Source organism: Seriola aureovittata, chromosome 6 (assembly GCF_021018895.1).
Source record: "Seriola aureovittata isolate HTS-2021-v1 ecotype China chromosome 6, ASM2101889v1, whole genome shotgun sequence".
In the NCBI taxonomy this organism is placed as follows: domain Eukaryota; kingdom Metazoa; phylum Chordata; class Actinopteri; order Carangiformes; family Carangidae; genus Seriola; species Seriola aureovittata.
This window is the reverse complement of record NC_079369.1, coordinates 21,955,882-21,976,384: the sequence shown is the minus strand read 5'-3', so window position 1 is coordinate 21,976,384 and position 20,503 is coordinate 21,955,882. Positions and strand designations below refer to the sequence as shown.

The 20,503-nt window shown below is 40.6% G+C and overlaps 1 protein-coding gene across 8 annotated transcripts in view; it reads right to left on the bottom strand.

Annotated features, from left to right (window-relative positions):
* Positions 1–500: 500 nt before the first annotated feature.
* The window catches only part of lrrc7 (leucine rich repeat containing 7), a 120,796-nt gene continuing 100,793 nt past the window's right edge, over positions 501–20,503 (bottom strand). For 3 of the 8 annotated variants that reach the window (XM_056378547.1, XM_056378545.1, XM_056378546.1), the window contains 13 exons: positions 19,563–20,063; positions 19,145–19,369; positions 18,815–19,043; positions 18,199–18,549; positions 16,859–17,104; positions 14,769–14,981; positions 12,684–12,851; positions 11,916–12,035; positions 11,377–11,587; positions 10,607–10,875; positions 9,720–9,812; positions 5,313–5,387; positions 501–3,891 (listed from right to left, as the gene is read on the bottom strand). In XM_056378547.1, the coding sequence (XP_056234522.1) occupies positions 3,781–3,891; positions 5,313–5,387; positions 9,720–9,812; positions 10,607–10,875; positions 11,377–11,587; positions 11,916–12,035; positions 12,684–12,851; positions 14,769–14,981; positions 16,859–17,104; positions 18,199–18,549; positions 18,815–19,043; positions 19,145–19,369; positions 19,563–20,063 (2,812 nt within the window). In that variant the 3' untranslated portion in view covers positions 501–3,780. Of the gene's footprint in view, positions 4,093–5,312; positions 5,388–9,719; positions 9,813–10,606; positions 10,876–11,376; positions 11,588–11,915; positions 12,036–12,683; positions 12,852–14,768; positions 14,982–16,858; positions 17,105–18,198; positions 18,550–18,814; positions 19,044–19,144; positions 19,370–19,562; positions 20,064–20,503 lie in introns of all 8 variants that reach the window. The other 5 variants (XM_056378549.1, XM_056378552.1, XM_056378548.1 and 2 more) reach the window with 4 other exon arrangements.

The window sequence follows — 20,503 nt, the reverse complement described above, 5'->3', positions numbered from 1 at the left end:
ATCCCTCTCCACTATTTCCTCATCACACGCTTTCTTTCATTACCTCATCTCTTTTTCTCTACCTCCCTTATTTATTCTTTATCACTTGACCCCTTCTTTTCTTATTTTCCATGTTTACTTTCCTTCAACCCTTTCTTCCCTCTATGTCTATTCCTTCCTCCCCTCACTCCTGGTCCTTCCTTCCCCGTAGTGTGTCTTTACTTCCTCCTCTCTTTCATTTCCCTCCTTGTTTTTGGCTCCCATTATCTCTTATTTACATAATTTCTTTCTTCATCCATCTCACACGTCCTTACCTCAGCCTTTCCACTTATTATTATTTCATAACTTTCTTTTTCCCTTCTTCATCACCTCACCCTTTCTTTTTCTCTCTCCCCCTATCTCTCCTCACATGTCTCTATCTCTACTTCAGTAAGGCACAGAGGAGAGAGGGGCAGAAAGAGAGATATCACCCTCCTCTTTCCATCCAAACACAGAGCTCAGTGCATTAGAAGGAACCCAGATTAACAATAGTGACATTTTTATTATTTGTACAATAGAGACTTTAGTACATTATTCAAAACACTTCTTATATACTGAAAAAATGGTACGTTCCAAAGCCCAAAATGGCTCCAGTATAATCGCTGCACAGCATTTTTTCAATTTTATACATATATTATTTTTTGTAAAAACTGTATCTTAAATAGTATGTACAGATAGCGTCTGCAAAATGCATTCTAAACACATGATATATATTATATATACTTCGGCAATTACATTTCTCCGCATTAATACTCAAACTTAAAACTGGAAGGATTTCAACTTGCATGTGCAAATAAATAAAGAAATAAATAGTTCTGTTAAATCGTCACTAAAATTTGTCCAACTTATAACTCGACAGCGGTTCTCTCTTCAGAGGTCAAAGTACTTTTTGTCACACAACAGAAGAAGCAGCATTCAAGTTGGGTAGGTGTAGGTACTGCAGAAAGCATGAGTACATTCACAATCAATATGAGTCATTTTAAATTGGATTTCATTCACAGCTATGTACAGTGACACCGTCCTCAGCATTTGTTCAGCTCTTATGTAGTTTAAACACATAGAAAATGACTGTTTTTATAGTCATATACATATATATATAATATATATTTGTATAACACAAATTCACAATTACAGTAGAAATACATTTTATACAGTTTTGGATAGTACATGTGTAGGTCTCCAAGTCATACTGTGCGTACTTCCATCCATAACTTTGTTATAAGTGTCATTATAAAATATCACAATTTTTGAGCAAAGCTAAGGTATATCAATATATTTAGAAAGAATTACCTGAAACATGTAGTAAAAAATAATTATATTATCAAACCTTTTTCTCTGTTCTCATCACAATATCTTTGATATTTCAAACTCTAAATCGGGTTGGGCGGGTACCTGTGGTTAAGATCTCAACCACACCACTAATCTGTGCCATTTTGTGTCCCTTATGTTGATTTAACTAAATTCTAATGCTTATTAGGAGAGTTGACACAAAATGGGCACAGGATGACACTGTCAAGTAAAAGCAAAGGACAGTGAAGGATGTTGTTTTGCTCTGAATGAAACATCAGATGTTACACAGAACAGAACAAAACTCACTGTCACAAAACATCTTCAGGACATGTGTTGCATTTACACAAAGACAGAAAATGAGCCTCTTCACTCTTTTTCCGAGGTTACTTCTGTCATGTCAATAAATTTCTGAAGCGTGACAAAAAAGGCTGGATTTTATCACATTGCCAACTTTAGCCAGAAACTTCTCGTACGATACAAGTTTCTATATATTGATTAGAGTCTGGAGTCTGGATTTCTTGTTCCTGCTCTATTTAATGTCGTATTTCAAATTTTGAACATTCGCCACCAAAATTGGCAAATCTAAATTCCCCTGAACACCTGCTCGATAAGCTTCTCCTCAGGTTGCAAAAGTTACACAGAAATTTCAAGTGTAGCCAAAAACCTTTGTGACACAGATCAGATCTTTCCCTGATTGTCTAAAAAAGGCAAATCTGATTCAATGCAGATTTACCCATTAAGACACTAATATGTGTTTTACCTTATTGAGTCTTTTTTCTCTTGCTGCTTTCCACAGAGAGATCAGACGTCAGCACAACTGATGTTTGCTGACACTTGGATTTGAAGCCAGGCTAACAGTTAAAAACCAGTTTCCCAACTAACTATAGTCACGCTGCTCCTCTCATGGTCAGATCAGATCTGGGCCACATAGAGGTAAAGCTCTAATGTTTTGGGCCTGTGTAAATACAACCAGGGAGGGGCAGAGGGTCCATATGGCACCAACTGTAGAACATCAGTCTCACTGAAACTCAGTGGTATAATACATTGAGAGTGTAGAACTCTGGAAGCCAACTGAAAATGGCTGGCTGACAGTGACCAATGATATGAGAGCATGCTGTGACTTTATCATACAACTCAAACAGCTTGAAAGTGATGTGACATTGCTGTAACAGTACTAGAAAACAGGACCTCAAAATATGGCACCGACATTATGAATAATGTTACAGTGTGTGTGTACGTGAGTGCAAGTGGGCTTATAATAGTGTTTGAATTCTAAACTCAAGCTGGAACAGACAGGGCTTCACTAAGCAATAGTGCACAAATCACAGCATTGGATATGTGTTGTGTATGAGGGCACGTGTGTCTTTGCCTGTTAGTTCATGTGCATGGCAGTGTGTGTAAACATTAGCGTGACTAACTCGATAGATGGCACTGCAGGACAAGTTAGGCTCTGCTGAAAAGCTCAATGGGCCGAGCCTCAGAAATATTGCTTTAGCTCTTTTCAGCACAGCTGTGCAAGCAACAGTTTAAAAAACAAAAAAAACCAAGTAGCAGTAATGGACTATGAAAAGTGTTTTCTATACAGAAATAAATCAGTGGTATACTTTAGAAAATTGTCCATTTGGAGAAATTATCCCTGTATGTTCATAAGAGAGAATTCAGAATGTGATTTATCAACAATAATTATATTAATTATAAACTTTTAGAGCTGTCTGTCCAGGCCCCAAAGAGAGTGCAGCTCCACAAAGCTGCAGCTCTATATATGTACACAAGGCAGAAAGTCTTAAGTTTTCAATTTTCTGTACATTGGAGGCAATAATACCTGCAGAACAGAACAGAAGACATAAACACAAGAATAAAAGAATTAAACAAAAGACAGTAAAAAAAAAAGAGAAGAACAGAAAACATAAGACTAAAGAAGAAAAAAGAAAAAGACTGAAGAGAAAAAAGAAAAAAAAGAACAGAAAAACAAAGAAGACAATGGAAAGGGAACCATGTGCTACACAAAACAAATCATTAAAAATCTACCATGGACTGCAAAGTAAAAAGCAGTGGAGAAAAGCAAAAATACCCCAGGATCTTAACTAACCAACAAAAACAAACTACTCAGACTGACCGATCAGATGACTGCCTAATTAACAAACCAACCACAAAATCCAAACTGCAGCAGCCCTGTAGGGACTCAAAGTTTAGAGTCCTCTTGTGGTCCATCCAGCCGTCGATCAGGTCCCTGACCGTTGGTAGACAGAAGAGCCGATATGTTTCCTATGGTACATTTGGCACTAGTATTTGCCTTTGGTCCAGCAATAGGCAAATAAATGTCTGTGTGTTCCCCTAAAAAGGTAAAAAAGGCGGCTCATTTTTCAGTTCCACGAGCCTCCAGTGGAGGACAGGTGGGGTGGCGTGGGATGGTGATGAGCAGAGAAAAGAAGCGTTGTTGTGTTTGTTTGTTTGTTTGTTATAAAACTATTTCTAGCACATGCTGCTGTCTCTCAGAACCACCAAGTCCACCGTCCGCTGGAAACTCTTCAGCAGAGAGACGGCTGTCTCATGCTCCATGTGTAAAAAACTATGTCCGTTAGCCTGCAAGGCAAACACGCAGCACAGTCAAAAGCATGTGTGTGTGTGCATGTATGTATAGAGGTATGTGTGCTGCAGTATTTTCATACATATGTCTATGTGTGAGTGTGTTTGTGGAAGGATGGAGGGTCACTGCCATCATTATCTCAGTAACACATCACTGTTGGGGAAAAGAGAGAGAAGAGGAGGAGCTACACAGTCATGCTGTAGAGAGAGAAGGGGTAAAGACAAAAAAGGGCTTTTAGATGAGTTCATCCAGCTAAACTGTACATCTGTGGAGAGAAGATGAAGGGGGGAGGAGAGAGGGGAGGAAAACGTGAAAGGAATGAGAGATGGGGGAGGGAGTCATTCTGACCTCACAGTACAATCAGTTCCTTTTGGGCTAAATTCTAGCACTAATTTAAGTAAATGTCAATAAAACACATGTAGCACAGTGAATGAATGGGATTTTTACTTATTCTGTTTAGTTTTTATTGATTTCATCTCACTGATTTGCTGGGGAGGTGAAATCCTCAAATAGCGACTGTATTGTTGCCCCTCAGGAAAATAATATCCCCTCAGGCCTTAACAATACATCATTTCTGCATCATCATCATGATGTATTCATGTTTACTTGCAACACAATCCAATTTGTTTTTTGTAGTTTTTTATTTAGTCATCTAGTCATCTGAAAAACCACATACTTTAATTCAGGCCAGCATTTAGTATCTTAGCCACAGTTTCTGTTACACATCGGCAGAACGCAGGAGCAAACTGGGAACAGAATAAAAACAGTGTGTAGCTGAAAAATCTGTTTTGATAAGAAACATTTCTACCTAAACAGGCAATATCTAAGTGGCAGCCATGATAAGAGAGCTAGCTGAATTCTTTGTTTTTTTGTGTGTGTTACTGCCACTGCATAACCAGGACAATAATAATGAGCAAGGTAGGTAGCCCAATGTCAGTTCTGCCATCATGTCTTATGAAACGTCCTCCCTTGACCTCATGAGGTTTTCATTTTCTTAGGCTACTTGAATAAACCACAAATTTATGACTCAGAAGTTGTTACCTGAAGCGTTCTTGGTGGTCACTAATTAATGATGAATGAGAGAGAGGATGGGGGGGGGGGGGTCATGCCAGATTTCTGGACCAACAAGTACACACACGGAGGCAGAATATACTGGCAGGAAAAGGTTGAAGTCTAACATAAACACCAACTGAGATAGCACGAGTGGTTGAGTTGATTTGTGCTCACTGGAGCGCCATAAGAGCTAATGAGTGAATGTGTACAAAATGTCCAGCTAACTGTGCCAGGTGAAGTGCACAACGACTTCTAGTGTCCTGCTTAATGCCCTGCCTCCATGTTTATACAGGGCTGGAGGGATGGAGAGAGGGCAGGATGTGGCTCTTTCTGGCCCATGTGATGACGAGTGAGCGGGTGTTACCTGCAGTATCTTGTCTCCAGGCTGCAGGGCGGAGGCGGCGGGCCCGTCATGCTGTACCCTAGTAACAAAGATACCCTATAAGTCAAAATGATACACCGTTAGGACAACACAGGGACACGATGGTTTAGAATCTTTGCCTTTCTCATTCTCATCTCAATATACACCCCCACCCTTCCCCCCACTCAAAAAAAAATAACATTTCTGCCAAAAATATACGGCCAGTTCATCAATACATTGTCTTTGGTCTAAATTTGGAGAGGCATGCATGTACTATATATATACTGTTGACAATAAAACTACTAGTATTTCATAATGACATAATTTTAGCCATTTAAGGTACTTGAGTTTAGTTGTTCTTAGCATCTATCTTAAAATTTACAGAAGCTGAGCAATACATTCCTCCCAAAAAGACATGTTGAAATGGTTTATCAGCTATTTATACAGTTACGGACTTGATACAGAATAGACGTGAGGTTACAAAGAGAGAAAAATAGATATACAGTAAATATATAAAGAATAGGGGAAGAAGAATAGGTGTGGGATGGGGTCTGACTAGGGGGAAAGAAGTAGGTAGCAGGGAGGGCAGAAGAAATTTCATCCCCCATATTTTCCCTCAGTAACCCAAGGCAGAGATTGTAAAAACACCAACATCTTTTCACTGGGAGCTAAAAGATGTTTTTGAACACAGAAAGTGTGAGACAATGCAGCTGTATCGACTCAACATGTTTCAACAGGTTGTGCACGTGTTGAACACACAATAGTGAGCTTAACAGATATAAGATGTAGTAGTGAGAGTGCAGCAGCACCTACATACTACAATCCATGAGTGAATACAGGAACAAACACATATATTGCATGTTAAACAAGTGCATGTGTTAGAAGTATTAGTTGAATTATTTCTTTACAGTGACACTGGCCTTTTATACAGTGAGCCTCATACATGTATACAATCTAATAATTTTGATAATGCTACTATGAAATTGTTTGATTTTGTACACAAAGTGGTGGAAATATGCAGTTTATACCAACATATAAAAAAACATTGACTTCAACAATTCGTAGTTATTTTAGTACTTAACCTCCTGTCCATTCGCATCCTTCCAGATACTGAGAAAGTGGACTTTAAGACTTCCCTGTCACATCACATATGGAGCTCACTGTACATTACAGATGTGTTTGTTAGCAGCTAAGCATTAGTCACAACAACCAAACATTAACAGACTGTAAAGCAGTTGCACACTAAGCTGCAGCATCCTGCAAAAACCCTCAAAATTCTTTTTTTTTTTCTAGAAATTTTTAAAAAATGTATCAATTTGTCTTCTTATAAACTATTTTTCAAACAAGTGGACAATACTGAGGATGAGGTTTTTGCAGCTCAGTGATAACATGTACACACACTTTTCTCCAAATGATGACAGTCGATAGGTGTGTCAGTTACTGACAGCTGCTCAGTGTGCAAAGACAGCACATCTGGCAGCATCAGGAACAGAAAACTGGATTTTCAAATGTTCATGATCCGGATATGATTAAAAATCCATGTTCTGGTCCTGAAAACCCCGAGTTCTGTTCTTTAACTGAGTCTGAGAAGTGAAGCCCGGCATTTCACCCCTGTCAACACAGGAACAGAGTCTCCACTCGCTGTCTGAGCCAGTGGCTTAAAGTGCCACAGCTTGTCTTTTAAGTCAGACTTAGAAGATCTGTACCGTTTCTCTTTTAGCAACCTGATAATGACTTCTGGCAGGGTTTACGAAGGATCTAAAAACATAGATATCATCAAGATATCATCAAGATATCATCAAGATATCATCAAGTTTGAAACTGGTCAGGCACAATGTGGTAGGCAAATTCTGTTTTGAGAATTTTTTTTTGGTTACTTTCTATTAATCTGAATAAATTTTTCCAGAAGATCATTCTCTTCAGATCTTTAAAGGATGATTGTTAAACCATAATCCTCTGTTTTTTAAAATAAAATGTATAACCAAGGATGTTGTAAGGTACAGATGTAAAACTAAAAGATTCTGTCCAACACAGAAATGTGAACGTTTTGTAGTCAAGTATTCATGTTGTCTTCAGGCGTTTTAAAAAAATATAAGAGATCAGAGAATTTAAATGCAAAACTAGAAAAAGATTTTGGCTCTTTTTTCCTTAAAAAGGCTTTAACTGAAAAAGGCAAGGAAAACATAAGGAGGCATCTTTTGTTTGAATAGTTTGCAGATGATACTCCTCCAACAGAGATATCTTTATATATCACTTTTTTTTAAACAATTTCTGAGTTTCACAAATATAACCATCGCTGATTATTTGGCCAACAAGTATTTTCTAGCTCAGATAAATCAGAGGCTGGGTGAACACAACAAGCTGCCCACAAGGGGGAGCCACAGTCCAATGGAACAGCCGTGACTGTAGTAGACTCCAGGGATCACAACCATAGATGTATAATTTATCAGTCAAGCTGTTTTGATACACGGTCCCTTTTAACTATTTAAACTGTAGATCACTGAAGTCTGCCCTTAATTACATTTAAAGAAAATTCGACCAATGTATGTAGTTTTTAACCTGGTTATGTTTACTCTGACTGAAATACTCATAAATGCATATGTGGAAATGGTTTGACAAACCAAGTCGGTCAGAAAAAATGTTCAAACCATAATCAAAGGAATCAGCTTTTGTTTGAGCTAAAACTGCTGACTAATCAGCTGAGTTGACCACCATTGATAAAACATGAAATAAACCTTTGACGTGTGGATGGAAGTAACAAGAGAACACAACTGTAGAAACAAGGTAATTAAAAGGAAATTTGGTGTGGGGGGAGATAATCACTGTTTTTTTGTATCTTGGTAACTTTGTTAGAAGTCAAATATCCACCATGAGACCCTGCACGAGCTTGCAGGGGAGGGGAGGGGTGGTGGGGATCTGAGGTCAGCAAAGCAGACACACAACACAGTTCATAATACACCACATTCAGAGGATCTAAATCTACATTTCACTTTAGAACATTTATATATGAACCATACATACTTCAATGACTCAGTGAAGAAATCAACATTTGCTGACATTGACTGACATTGCTGCAGATCCCAGAGGGTGTTATTCACTCTGATTTTAGAAAGTTATCGTATGATGGTGAAGGGCAATATTTTACACTTAAGTGAAATATTGCAATGTATTCATGAATCTGTATAGACTTATACCTTATCTCATACAGTTTACACTCTGTAAATATACTGTATGTATGATGTAATTATCTGACAAAGTATTTAACAGAATGACTCGAGAACCCGCTCATCTGCATTGATTCCATTTGCCTCCTGTGTAACAAGGCATTAATAAAGGACAAACTGCAGCTGGTGGGAGCTTTATGGATACAAGAGGAGATGGAAATAATTCAATAACCATACGAGTCAGCAACTGAGTCACTAGTTGTCTTCTCGAAATTAAAGTTAAATGATGAATTGACAGTTTCTATACTTGCACTTCACACCCCCGACTTAAATTAATTCACCATTTGTCACATGGGCTGTACGGAGGCTGAATGTTTAAAGAACTCCTCTTGTAGGCTTTTCTATTTATAGAGCAGCTGTCTCGTCAGTTACTCAGTTACTCAACATCTGAAGTCAGAACAGTCAGTAAAATCTGTGATACTTCCTATCCCTAGATCAAAGTGTTGAACATCTAAAATCACCCACGGTGTCCCAGAACTAAGCAGCCTTCCTAAAATAGCTGTCAGAGCTCTGTGAGCAGCCTCGCTTCTTTAGACTGACTATAGCAGCGTGTTTCTAGGACAGACTGCATGTGCAGCAGGCCTGGGGGATCTGCAACCCCAACAGGCTCTCAGCACAGGCGCACACTGACAGAATCAGTCAAACTCAGGAAGAGAAAGGATAAAAGAGTTTGACACATCTTACACTAGGACATCATGTGTGCATGTGATCACAAATCTATTTCAAAGGATTTAAATATTTAAGTTTGTTGATGTAACTTCATTTTCCAAGTGACTTCACATGGATGGGGAGGCGGTAAAGATAAATTAAGGGCACAAAAATACACTATTCATGATGTGGGGTTTTCCAGTATTTCAGGAGGTTTAGTTTTGTTATATATTACAACAGACCAGAAATCTGAGTCCTAAGTGTATAAGTGATGTGCAAAGGAAACAGATTCCATCACATTTCTGGTTTCTTTAACCTTTCAAACACATAAACTGTAATTTTCTGGTAAACTGTACAGTTTCTAGTAGAAAATCACAGACTCAAAGTGACTCAAAGTTAACCGAGTCAACTGCTGCCCTACAGACAGACAGACAAACAGATAGACGAAACACTGCAATAACGAGCAGCAGTTTCCATGGCAACTCTGAGGTAAAGCCAGGGAGGCTGTGATTGGCTGGCAGGCCGGGTCGGGTCGTACCATGTCGGAGGGTTTGAAGGGGTTCCCCTGGCCACTGATGCCACCAGAGATACTGAAACCAAGACCAGGGTTCTTCTCTATTCTCACACACAGCTAGAGAAAGAGGAAGGAGAGAAAAAGAAAGACGGACAGAAAACAGAAAGAAAGACAACTCAAAGTGAAATACAAAGATCATGACAATCTCTACACAAATATAGAGTAGATAGACAACATGTACAACAGTGGAAGAGTACTTTCATGTGACGTGTGACACGTTATGGCAGCTAAATTGGAGGTCGTCAGTTCTCTGGCAACAACAACTGAGCCACAAATATCCTTGTCAGATTTTTCTAATTGGCATAATGAAAGCCATCCCATACTAGGAAATGAAAAGCATAACCCCTCAGGAAGATCAGCTGATTTGTCTGGTGCGAACGACTTCATGTTCCTACCTAAAGTGGTGCAGTGCTCTCCATCTGTGAAGTATCTCAGATTTAGAACTACGCCTCCATGGCTTTTTCTAGACCTGTTTCTTCACCAACTGTTGCTGTTAGGAGGCTAAAATTGTATTGTATTTTTTCTCCTTTAGTTGGTTGACTGTTCATCAGCTTATATGGAACCATGTAAATCCAACAGCAGTAGTTTGTGCAGGTTTCAAGCACACACCAGTATTTTGTGGCAGAGCCAGAGCTAAATAAAGCTGCAGTCAGTTTAAATTTAGCTTTATCAAACCACTCTCCTTTATTTGTAGTGTTACTGGATGGACCCACATCCACAAAACTAATATCCTTTCTAACCCAGTAACTATTTATTTAGCTGACATTTTAGCAGAGCCCATTTTCAATCAGAACGCCACAATAAAGTAGGATGTGATTTACAGACAGACAGATGGACAGACAGACAGATACCTGTTCCTGGAAACCATCCGTGCTCTTCTGGCCTTTAGTCTGCAACAGGCAGCGAGCGCTCTGAGGCCGCGGGTTGGTGTGGGTGGCCATGACAATCTGGTTGCTATGGACCATGCCCTGGTTGCCGTGGTATTGGGGGTTGGTGGCGGGGAGGGAGGACTGATGGGAGGTGTGGGAGGTATGTGGGTTGTACTGGGGCTGGTTCCCAGAGGGGGACAGGGCCATGGGCAGCCCGCTGCTGGGGTAAGCCTGACCAGGGGCAGGATGGCCTGGATGGAAAAAAGAAACGAGACTGGTAGAGTAGAACACTGTGAAATAAAACTTCCTGCTGTTGGTTATTGTGTAGACTGTAGCAAGGAACATATACTATTGCAGTATTATAGGTAACTGAATGTTTCAAAATTAAAACTGGGGCAAATTTAGGTGACTTATCGATTAATTGACTAATCATTGCAGCTCTATTTTCAATACCAAACATTTTCAGAATAAAACAGAGACAGGGGTGTGGCGAATGATTGTTAATGGTCATCTCTGGGACTTTTCAAGACCTGTAGTTAACCTGTTACCCTCCCTTAAATCACTCTTTAACAGTCATGAGGTCGTCGTACAACAGAAAAACAAAGATGCGGTGTGTCAATGATTATTTAACATAACCAATTTGTTTCCAAATAATTTTCTACATTATAACTTGTGCAGATTTTAATTTTTTAAATCCCAAAATAAATCCGAACAAGCACAGATGAACCCATTTAAAATTTTTTACCATTTACCTTGAGACATGTTGCCTTGGTACTGACCAGGCCCCCCAGAGGGAACCACTGACAGGGGCATCCCTGGTTGGTACTGGCCCCCCTTGTTCATCACCCCATCGTAGCCTTGCTGCCCGACCACACGATGAGGCGTATTGGCCGAGGAGGAGGAAGAGGAAGTGACGATCATGGTGTTGTGTGATTGGTGGGAAGGGTTGTGGGAGTGGGCGCTCTGTGGAAGGAGAACATGTATTTAGAGATGTGGCCCACAGACACAGACACATGCACATCCACATCCACACCAGAGGAATCAATACTGGAGCTGCTTATTTAGAAATTCACAAGTTCATCTCCTCCCATCAAACCTTAAGATCCCTATTTATGGAAAGATCAATGGACTCTTTTCATAGCCACAAGAGGAGCCTGTATATCTTGATGTTGTCAGGTCTAGCCAAAATTTGATTAGATTAGATTACACTATGTTGATAGTCAGTGTAAAACAGGTTAAATAGTATAAAACTGAGTTAAACTGAGATGAAATAGTTCACAACAACTAGCACCTTTTTCATAAGGTTGTCAGGTGGAACGTCCCGCCTGCCAAGTGAGTAGGGAGCCCACTGGTTGCTCCCTGACAACCCCTCCTGGTCATTATCCAGCATGGCGGCCTGCTGAGAGGGGGTCTGAGAGAGAGAGAGACATGGACAGAGAGACAGGGCGACCATTACTGAAAATGAACATTTAACTTTGGTAATCGAATCTATGTATTAACCTTTCGCTGCCTGAGTTTCAGGCAGATTTGAATGAGCTTTAAGTGATATTTTGTTATGTTTTAAGTTTGATTAGGGCTTTTATTGATAAGTGAACAGATTTTCCCTCATCAGTGAAAGTGAAGTAGTGCTGTTAAGTGCTACCACCAGTCAACTTGGGGAAAGTTCTCATACTCCTACCTTTTACACCAAGAGCCTCGGATTTAAAGTCTCTGAAAACTTGAAATTGTTAGCATTTCTCTACAACATTAAATATTCATGATTAAATGATCAACAATCAATCTTTTTTTTTTTTTTTAATTATGCGTATTATTATTAGTGGTTTAACACTCAAAAACTCAGCCAATCCGTTTCATCAGGACTGTGGGGATGAGCTTGAGATGGTAGACAAGGTAGTTTTAATAATCGGAATTAGAATAGCAGCAATGGCACACAGTTAAATAATAGTTCATGGTAGCTGTAGTTGGGTGAAGAGGCAGTGGCAGCTATTCTCTATAATTACCTATGTGTGCAGTAATAACAGCAGTACCAGGGGTTCATTGTTCTCAGAGGGATACTCACAGCGTTAGCAGACGGAGGAGGAGGTAGTGGAAGCCAGCGGCCAGCAGGGGGCTCATGCTTAGTGTTATTGTAAAGGTTAAAGTTCAAAGTGCTGCTGCGCCCCTGGCCGTGACCCCCGCCCTGACAGAGCATGCCCAGCGTGAGCGTGTTGTGCTTTAGGACACCACTCTGATTGGAGAAGACAACATCACATGACATGGGTGAATGTAGTGGGGAGGGGGGGTGGGGGGTGGGGGTGGAGCCAACACAGCGGGCTGCAGCGTGGTGACAACACACTGTGAGCTCCACATACAAATAAACAAACAACCATAACACTGATAAAACAACAACAACAACAACAACAGTGCAGAGTTGCTGAAAGCACAGAGAAATGTTAGCTAGTGATCGGTCAATACACACAGAACATCATGTCATACAAACAACAACTGGTGGATCAGTTCATTCCAACATTAGTGTGCACGTTTAGTTATGTGGTAACATGTGGATATTTAAACAAACAATAAACCCAATCCCCAACTGGAAACTAATAACTACAAGGCTTATTATGGTTCTTTAAACTTCTATGTACAGAGACACAATGTGTTTCACAACTGTCCAAATGTCCACACCAACTTTTTTTTTTTTTTTCACAGGGTGGATGCAATTTGCACCATGTGAAAGGCTCAGACGATCATATGACGAATTAATACCCCATTAAGATTCCTCATGCTGTTAAAAGCGTTTTTCATTACTGTGTGACCCAGACCTCCTCCCTACTACGTCTGATTGTCCTGTCTGTTGAGGCACCGGTTCTGATTAAAGAATCAGTGTGACATTTTTGAAAATATGTTTATTCGATTTCTTGCTGAGAGTTAGATGAGACGCTTGATAGCATTCTCATGTCTGTACAGTAAATCTGAAGCTGCAGGAGCCAGGAGCCATAAAGACTGGAAAAAGGAGGAAACAGTTAGCCTGGCTGTGTCCACAGGTAAGATAACCTGAAGCTCCTTTGTCCATACATTATACAGCATTTTCACAGGTTCATCAAGTTTAATTTACCTTTTTAATACCACATAGAATGCAATTTAATTCCTGTTTCACCCTTATACTGATCAAACTGTGAAAGTATGATGGAAAACCAGTAGACACAACATTGACTTATTTTATTGGATAAATGTTTTTTTTTTTTTTTTAATAATCTCAGTAATTTTTCAAGCAAAAATGTCAAACATTTGCTGGTTTTAGTTATAAAATGTAAAGATTTTCTGTTTTATTTGGTCATATATGATAGTTAATGAAAAATCTCCAGGTTTTGGACTCACAGACTTCATAAGGCCGGTCTCCAGGAAGTAACTGCACCTATCCAAAAATAGCCATAGCATGTGCAACAATCAGTTTTGATTTTAGGATGCTGGGAGGTGGCTCTTCCTAAATTAGCTTCATATTTAGCATATGGACATGAGAGTGATATCAGTTTTCTCATCTAAGTTTTGGCAAATGAGACCACCCAAAACATTAAGCTGTTCCTTTAAAGATAAAAATGTTCCCTAGTTCAGTGTTGATGCACACCCTATAATTACAGTGCCCTGCAAAATATCCTCATCTTTAAATAGCGGCTATATTAATTCTGAAGATCTTGTGAGTTTTTTTTTCAAACAGGTGAAAATATCAACCACCACAGACAGCTGAATAAGTATCTTAAATTGACTGCACATTTTAGTTTTAAAAACAATATTGCAACAAACTACATTAAAATTAATCTACAAGAATTATTTTGGTGACTTTTCACTTGTTTAAAAAAATATTTTAAGACACAACACAATTCTTGTCACAATGCAGATTTTGTTGCATACTCAGGACATGTGATTTCTTCAGCACATATCCACAGTAGTGAGTGTGCAGTAGGTCAGGCTGACAGAGCGACAGTGTGGAGTGGACACACATGCAGCTGTACACATATCTGGTCAACCTTACAACACAGACTTAACACAGATACAGACAGGGAGGGCTTCCGAATGCTGTATGTGTGTTTGTGTTTGTGTGTGTGTGTGTGTGTGTGTGTGGTTGCATCTCCCTTTCCAGTGAATCTACATTGCACTGACGTACCCTGTCCAATCGTTTGGCCTCTATGTGCCTGAGTAGCTGTTGCCTCCAATCGGCAGGCATCTTGGAGGTGATGTCTTCAGGTTTCTGTGGTACGACAGGTCTTACTTTGATGGTGTCGTCTGATGGTTTTTCAGGGCACGTTGCCAGGGTGTAGTCAGGGGGCATCTTCTCCAGCAGGGCGGCCATGGTGGGACGAGCTGACACTGGACGGGCCTGAGGACAAAAGATGTTATAAAAATGGTAAGAAATAAAGTAGGACTTGATAGTGATACAATTATTTAAAGTGTACTCGTAGTCACCAAACCATTCGAGAATTAGCACCACTTTTGCGGTTTAATTTAGCTCTGTGGAGTGTTTTGGTTTTATGACCAAAGAAGAGATAAAAGAAATTTGAATTTATATTTATCAGCTGAGGAGGAACCAGAACATTAAATGAATGCCAATGTTGTGCCATTGGTAACGGATGTGTTAAAAGGCAACTGTTTCCTAATATGTTTGTATTAACAATTAAATAAGGTAATATGTATGTAGGTCATATGCAGGTATTTAGTCATAAACCGAAGTACTTCAACATTTTGACCAGTGAAAAGATTACCAAAAGTTACCTTATCTTTGAGGATGGCTGTCTCTAAAACAAAGCATGGCTAGCTATCCCACATTTGTTCAGATATTTCAGTTCGGACCAATGAAGTGGGTTAAATGATGACCATATGAGTGACAAACCACTAGCATGGCCACCATTGTTACGTTCTGTCATGAGGGCTACCAGGCTGATAAGCACAAAGCATTTCAGATAACAGGTGATATATACTACAATCTTTATTCGTGGTCTTTGGCTAGGGACCACCAGAATAAGACTGCAGTCGTAATTACACAATATTAGTTTCTGGGCTCTCGACTCGGCTGAAAGGTGTCAGATGAAGTGCTTTGCACAGCTAATCAGTATGCGGCTGGACACCTCCCTGTGGCTATTTTGGGAAATTTTGACTTGGGGCAAACCCAGAACATCCTGAGGGGATTATTAATGGACTTGGAATTGCCTTGGGATCTGGGATACGGATGAACCAAACGACACCTGCTGAAATGTACTATATACTGCACTCTATAGTATAACGCCACGTCTTGATACTGTACCTCTAAAATTAGCCCATTTGTCAGTGCCCTCCAAAATTACCCAAACAAGGATTTTTCCTTTATATGCAAGTAAATTTACCTGGGAAGTTCAGGGAAAGATGGTGGTCATGGTGAAAGAAACCTGAGTTTATTGTTTTAAGGAAACAGGATGCAAACCCCGATCTCTAGGGTCAAAGTCAAATTCATTGTACCTCAATCCAGTCACTGAGGCTTTTCCTGTGACTTTGTGTTCAGCTACTGTATAAGATATCATACATAACTACTTTCCTTCTTGAACATAAACGCACAGATTTGGACATTTTTAAACTGTTTGAACAAACAATCATTGCAATCGATGCTCTTCCCAGGAGCAAAATGCCTGTAATACAGAAATACAGCCATTAAGCTATTTTTTATTGATTTAAAAAAATAAAACTTTTTTCCTCTCTTTATTTTGTTATTATGTCTTTGTTGGTGTCTGGTTCTGAGTTTTGCAGTAGCATTACTGCACGAGTACATTTACACAGTGGGTGAAAAATACAAATTAATATGCATTGTTGGTATTGCTTACTTGGCTAAAAGCTTGTTAATTAAACAAAAGAAACAGTATGAGATCTTCTTCCATTATTACGAGGATTAAAAGCAAACTGGCCTCGCCAGAGACCTATCTCCGTCAGAACCCCAAAAGTAATATTACTTCACTCAATGGATATGAAAAATGTACTTAAGGGGACCTGGGTGATCCATTGAATGAAACAATTTGACACTTTGAAGACGTATATGAAAGACAGTTTGATCAGTAATGAAAATAATTATTAATAGCTCAAATTATTTTAATTGTAACATGATTCATTTTATAGGACTACAAGTTAAAACAAGTTAGTGAGTGAAAGTGTAAATAAGTTGAGACATAAATGCAAAGACTAACAGTTGAAACATCTTACAGCAGCAGATGAGGTGACAGACAGTCAGCCTACCTGAGACGCTCCGTAGGTCTCAGTGCTGTAGCTCCTGGCAGACAGGGGACGGCGCTGAGTCAGGCTCTTGGTTGGATAACCAATCATGGGCTTCTTCTGTTCCTGGTAGGTGGGATAGTCGTCATCATAGCGACCGTTTCTCTTGTTGTGCAGCATCTGACTCTGGCTGTCGGCCATGTTGGTGAGAGCAGAGTGCTCCATGGGGGAGGAGTAGGCAAGAGCCCGACCATAAAGAGGGGGGTCCGCCTGAGGAGAGAAGAGTTTCATTAGACCATAAAACTTACACTAACATTGTAACCTGTTAATTCAGTGGAGTGACACAACAGAGGGTGCATTTTAAAAAGTGGTGCAAATTGGGCATTAATATTACATGACATGAAATCAAAGTTTTAGTTCACAGTCACCTTAAACAGTCAAATCATCTATGAATCCAGAAAGCTCAGTCTCATATGACTAGAAATTACCAATAACTTTTTAGTTGCTAGAATAGTTACTAAAGAAGCGTGTCTTAATGAAGACAAATTTTTCATTTGAATGAGCTGTGTGAGAGGGAAATAATGTAGCTTCATCAGAAAACAAGAAGAATTGATAGATTTGATTTCAAGAATTGATAAGTAGTGTCACTTGTTTTATTTTGCTTTGTGTCAGGTAAGATTGGCCATATTTTAAGTCATCTAAAGACAAAAACTGTCATGCTTCTGGTTAAGTATTTTATTTTCTCCCTCATGTTTCATGTCTGTTCTTCCTGTTTTATTTTGTGAGCACACGCCCGTGTCTCTGTTCCAGGTTCCTGTCTGCCCTGCCTCCTCCTTGTCTGTGTGCACCTGATCCCTGATTGTGCCTCCAGCACCTGTGTCTAATCACTCCCAATCAACCCTGAATATATTCCCCTTTGTGTCTTGTCCCGTCGCCAGTTCGTCGATTCTCACAGATCACATTCCAGCTTCGTAGTCATAGTCACAGTCATAGCTTTCTCGTATTTTGAACCTTGCTTGTTTTTCGACCTTGTCTTTTGCGTCACGTTTTGGATACCTTTGCCTGGTTTGACTGCCTTTCCGTGTACCGACCATTGTTTGTAATAAACCTCGTTTTGCTGATTCAACCGAGCCGAGTCGTGCATTTGGGTCCTTACATCCTGAGCTACGTTCATGACAAAACATAGAAGCAGTATTTCTTATTCTTAAATTCTTATGTCCTGAGTCGTGGCTAGTTGTGCCGGACAGATATGTAACACACAGCTTTAATAACAAATGTTTCTATGTCATTATTCATTTAATTTTTGACAGTGGGAGTAACACACACATACACAAGTGAGCATAATTTGGCAGACAAGCTCCTACCTGCTGTCTGTACTGAGCTTCCTGCAGCGCCTCCTGCTGGGCTTCATGGACTCTGCGGAACAAAGCGAGCTCTGTAGAGCTCACCAGTGAATCTGCTCTCCTCAGAAATCCTGGCCTGGAGCGCTGTGTGGGGATTGGCTGCTGCTGCTGGCTGGGCGGACCATCCTGGTTGATTGGCGATTGGGGGAAAGAGAACATCTCCAGAGGCGGATATGCACGATACCGAGGGCTCACCAACTCCTTCGGTAATGTCTTCCCTGGCTGATTTAGGTACTCCAAGGCCTTCGACGCGTGGTTGACATAGTCAGGTGTGTTGGGGAAGGGTGGAGGGACCCGGCGGTCCATGGTCACCTGATGGTGAGAATGGTTACCATGAGAAGTGTTAGGCAACATTGTCGTCATTCAAAACGGCTGATGTTACCTCACAAGAAGACAGTTAGTAAAGTTACTGGATGACTGTGTTATTGGCCATGGGTATGTTCAAATTAAAACACAAGGAGCAAGATAAAATCAAAATCATCTGATAAAAAAAAGTAAATTCAGTTAAGTAAAAAGGCTGTCGCAATAATCAACAATTACAACTGTTCCCAAATATCAAAAGTCTAGAGCTGCTTACCTGGGGATTGTAGTTGTGGTCGAAGTGGTAGGCTTTATGTGGGATGGCAGGTTTTTGGTTCTGTCCCGGCTGGCTCTGGTTGCCATGTCCCGGGAAGCCCAGCTCATCATCTAACATGGGGGCGGACTGCGATCGAGCCATGCTGGTCTGCTCCATAGAACCGGGCAGCTCTGGACGGTCCAAACTGCTCTGCTGCTCAATGGATGAACTGTAGCTGTCCATGGGGATACTGTAGAGAAAAGAGCATGACAAATCAGCTTCAACAGCTACAGCTTTGCAACCACTTGACACAATATTTGATCATCTTGTTAATCATAAAAATAAACCTACCTGTAGACCTTGTAGGAGCCGATGTCAATCTCATCAATGCTCTGTGACTTTTTAAACTTGGACCTCGTCTCTTTCATCATGGGGGACAGGCGGTCTGAGCTTTTACTCATCACCACCGTCACCTTGTTGCCCCCGCTGACAGTGAGCTGATCCTTCCTGCTCTGCTCGCCATGATTGTCGTGGTACGTCCAGCTGCCAGGTAAAGGCCCTGCTCCTTGTTCCAGCCTTGGAGCAAAAAAAAAAAACGAGGGATGGACATTGGACAAGTACTAGCAGTTTTAATTGATCACAAGCATAAATGTTTAAATAATTATATGTTGACCAACTTCTTGATTATTCAACTTATTACACCTTAAAACGTGTTATTAATTAGAGTGAAATGAGTCAAAGCTGGAGAGGTTTCCGCTCCATCACTGACCTTGAGTCCCTATCCTTGCGGTCAGGGTTGGGGCTGGAGGAGGGCGTCAGGTCCAGCTTGGAGGGAAAAGCGGTTCTGTCCTCCAGCGGGCTCGGGGTTCGGGTCCAATTCTGCCAAGGATTCTGGGGAGCTGCGGAGGATTGTGGGTCATTGTCTGGGGTGGAGCGTTGGTTGCTGTGGAAGGGGAGCGTCTGGGTGTCCAGCTCCAGAGGAACTCCTACAATTCGCTCTTGCCTGAGGAGTGGGCGGCGCCCGTGTGTCGACTGGCTGCGAGGCTTGGAGCCCAGCGGAGGGTTTCCCTGACTCGTAGAAGACGGAGGGTCCAGAGAAGACTCCTCAGCATCGAAACCCGTGTTGTCGTAGTGAGGAGCCTCAGACCAGTCAAAAGGCTCACTGAGTGGGCGTCGGTCCCCACGCTGCTGCAGGGTTCCTGATGGAGGGGTTTCTCTCTGAGATAGCAGGGGCTTGGAGTCAATGGGCTTAGGGAACGACTGAGCCAGTCTACAATGACAGAAAATATTAAAAGAAATTATACTGGAAAATAGTAAAAATAGTGTGAATTATTATGAATCATTATGTGCTGTATATTTAATCACAGCCAATGGGCACTGAGATCAGCATAACTTTCTCTTCCTCTCTCTGAAACATCAATTTATAATGAATGTTTTTTAAGGGCCGTCTTGAACAGAAAATATTAATGCTTACAACCTCCCTCGCTGCCACTTGCTGTTTGCAAATACTACATGTTTCACAAGTACAAAGACAAAGAGACAAGTATACAGATTGTGATCTGTACATCCCCCCAGGGCATGTGAAATGACAACTTTAATGTCAGAAAATACCAAATCAAGCTTTCAACCTGCAGGTGCTCCTTAGGACGAGGAGAGGCATGCGAACAGTGAGGACAAAAAAATTTGTTTTAACATTATTAAAGACTAGGT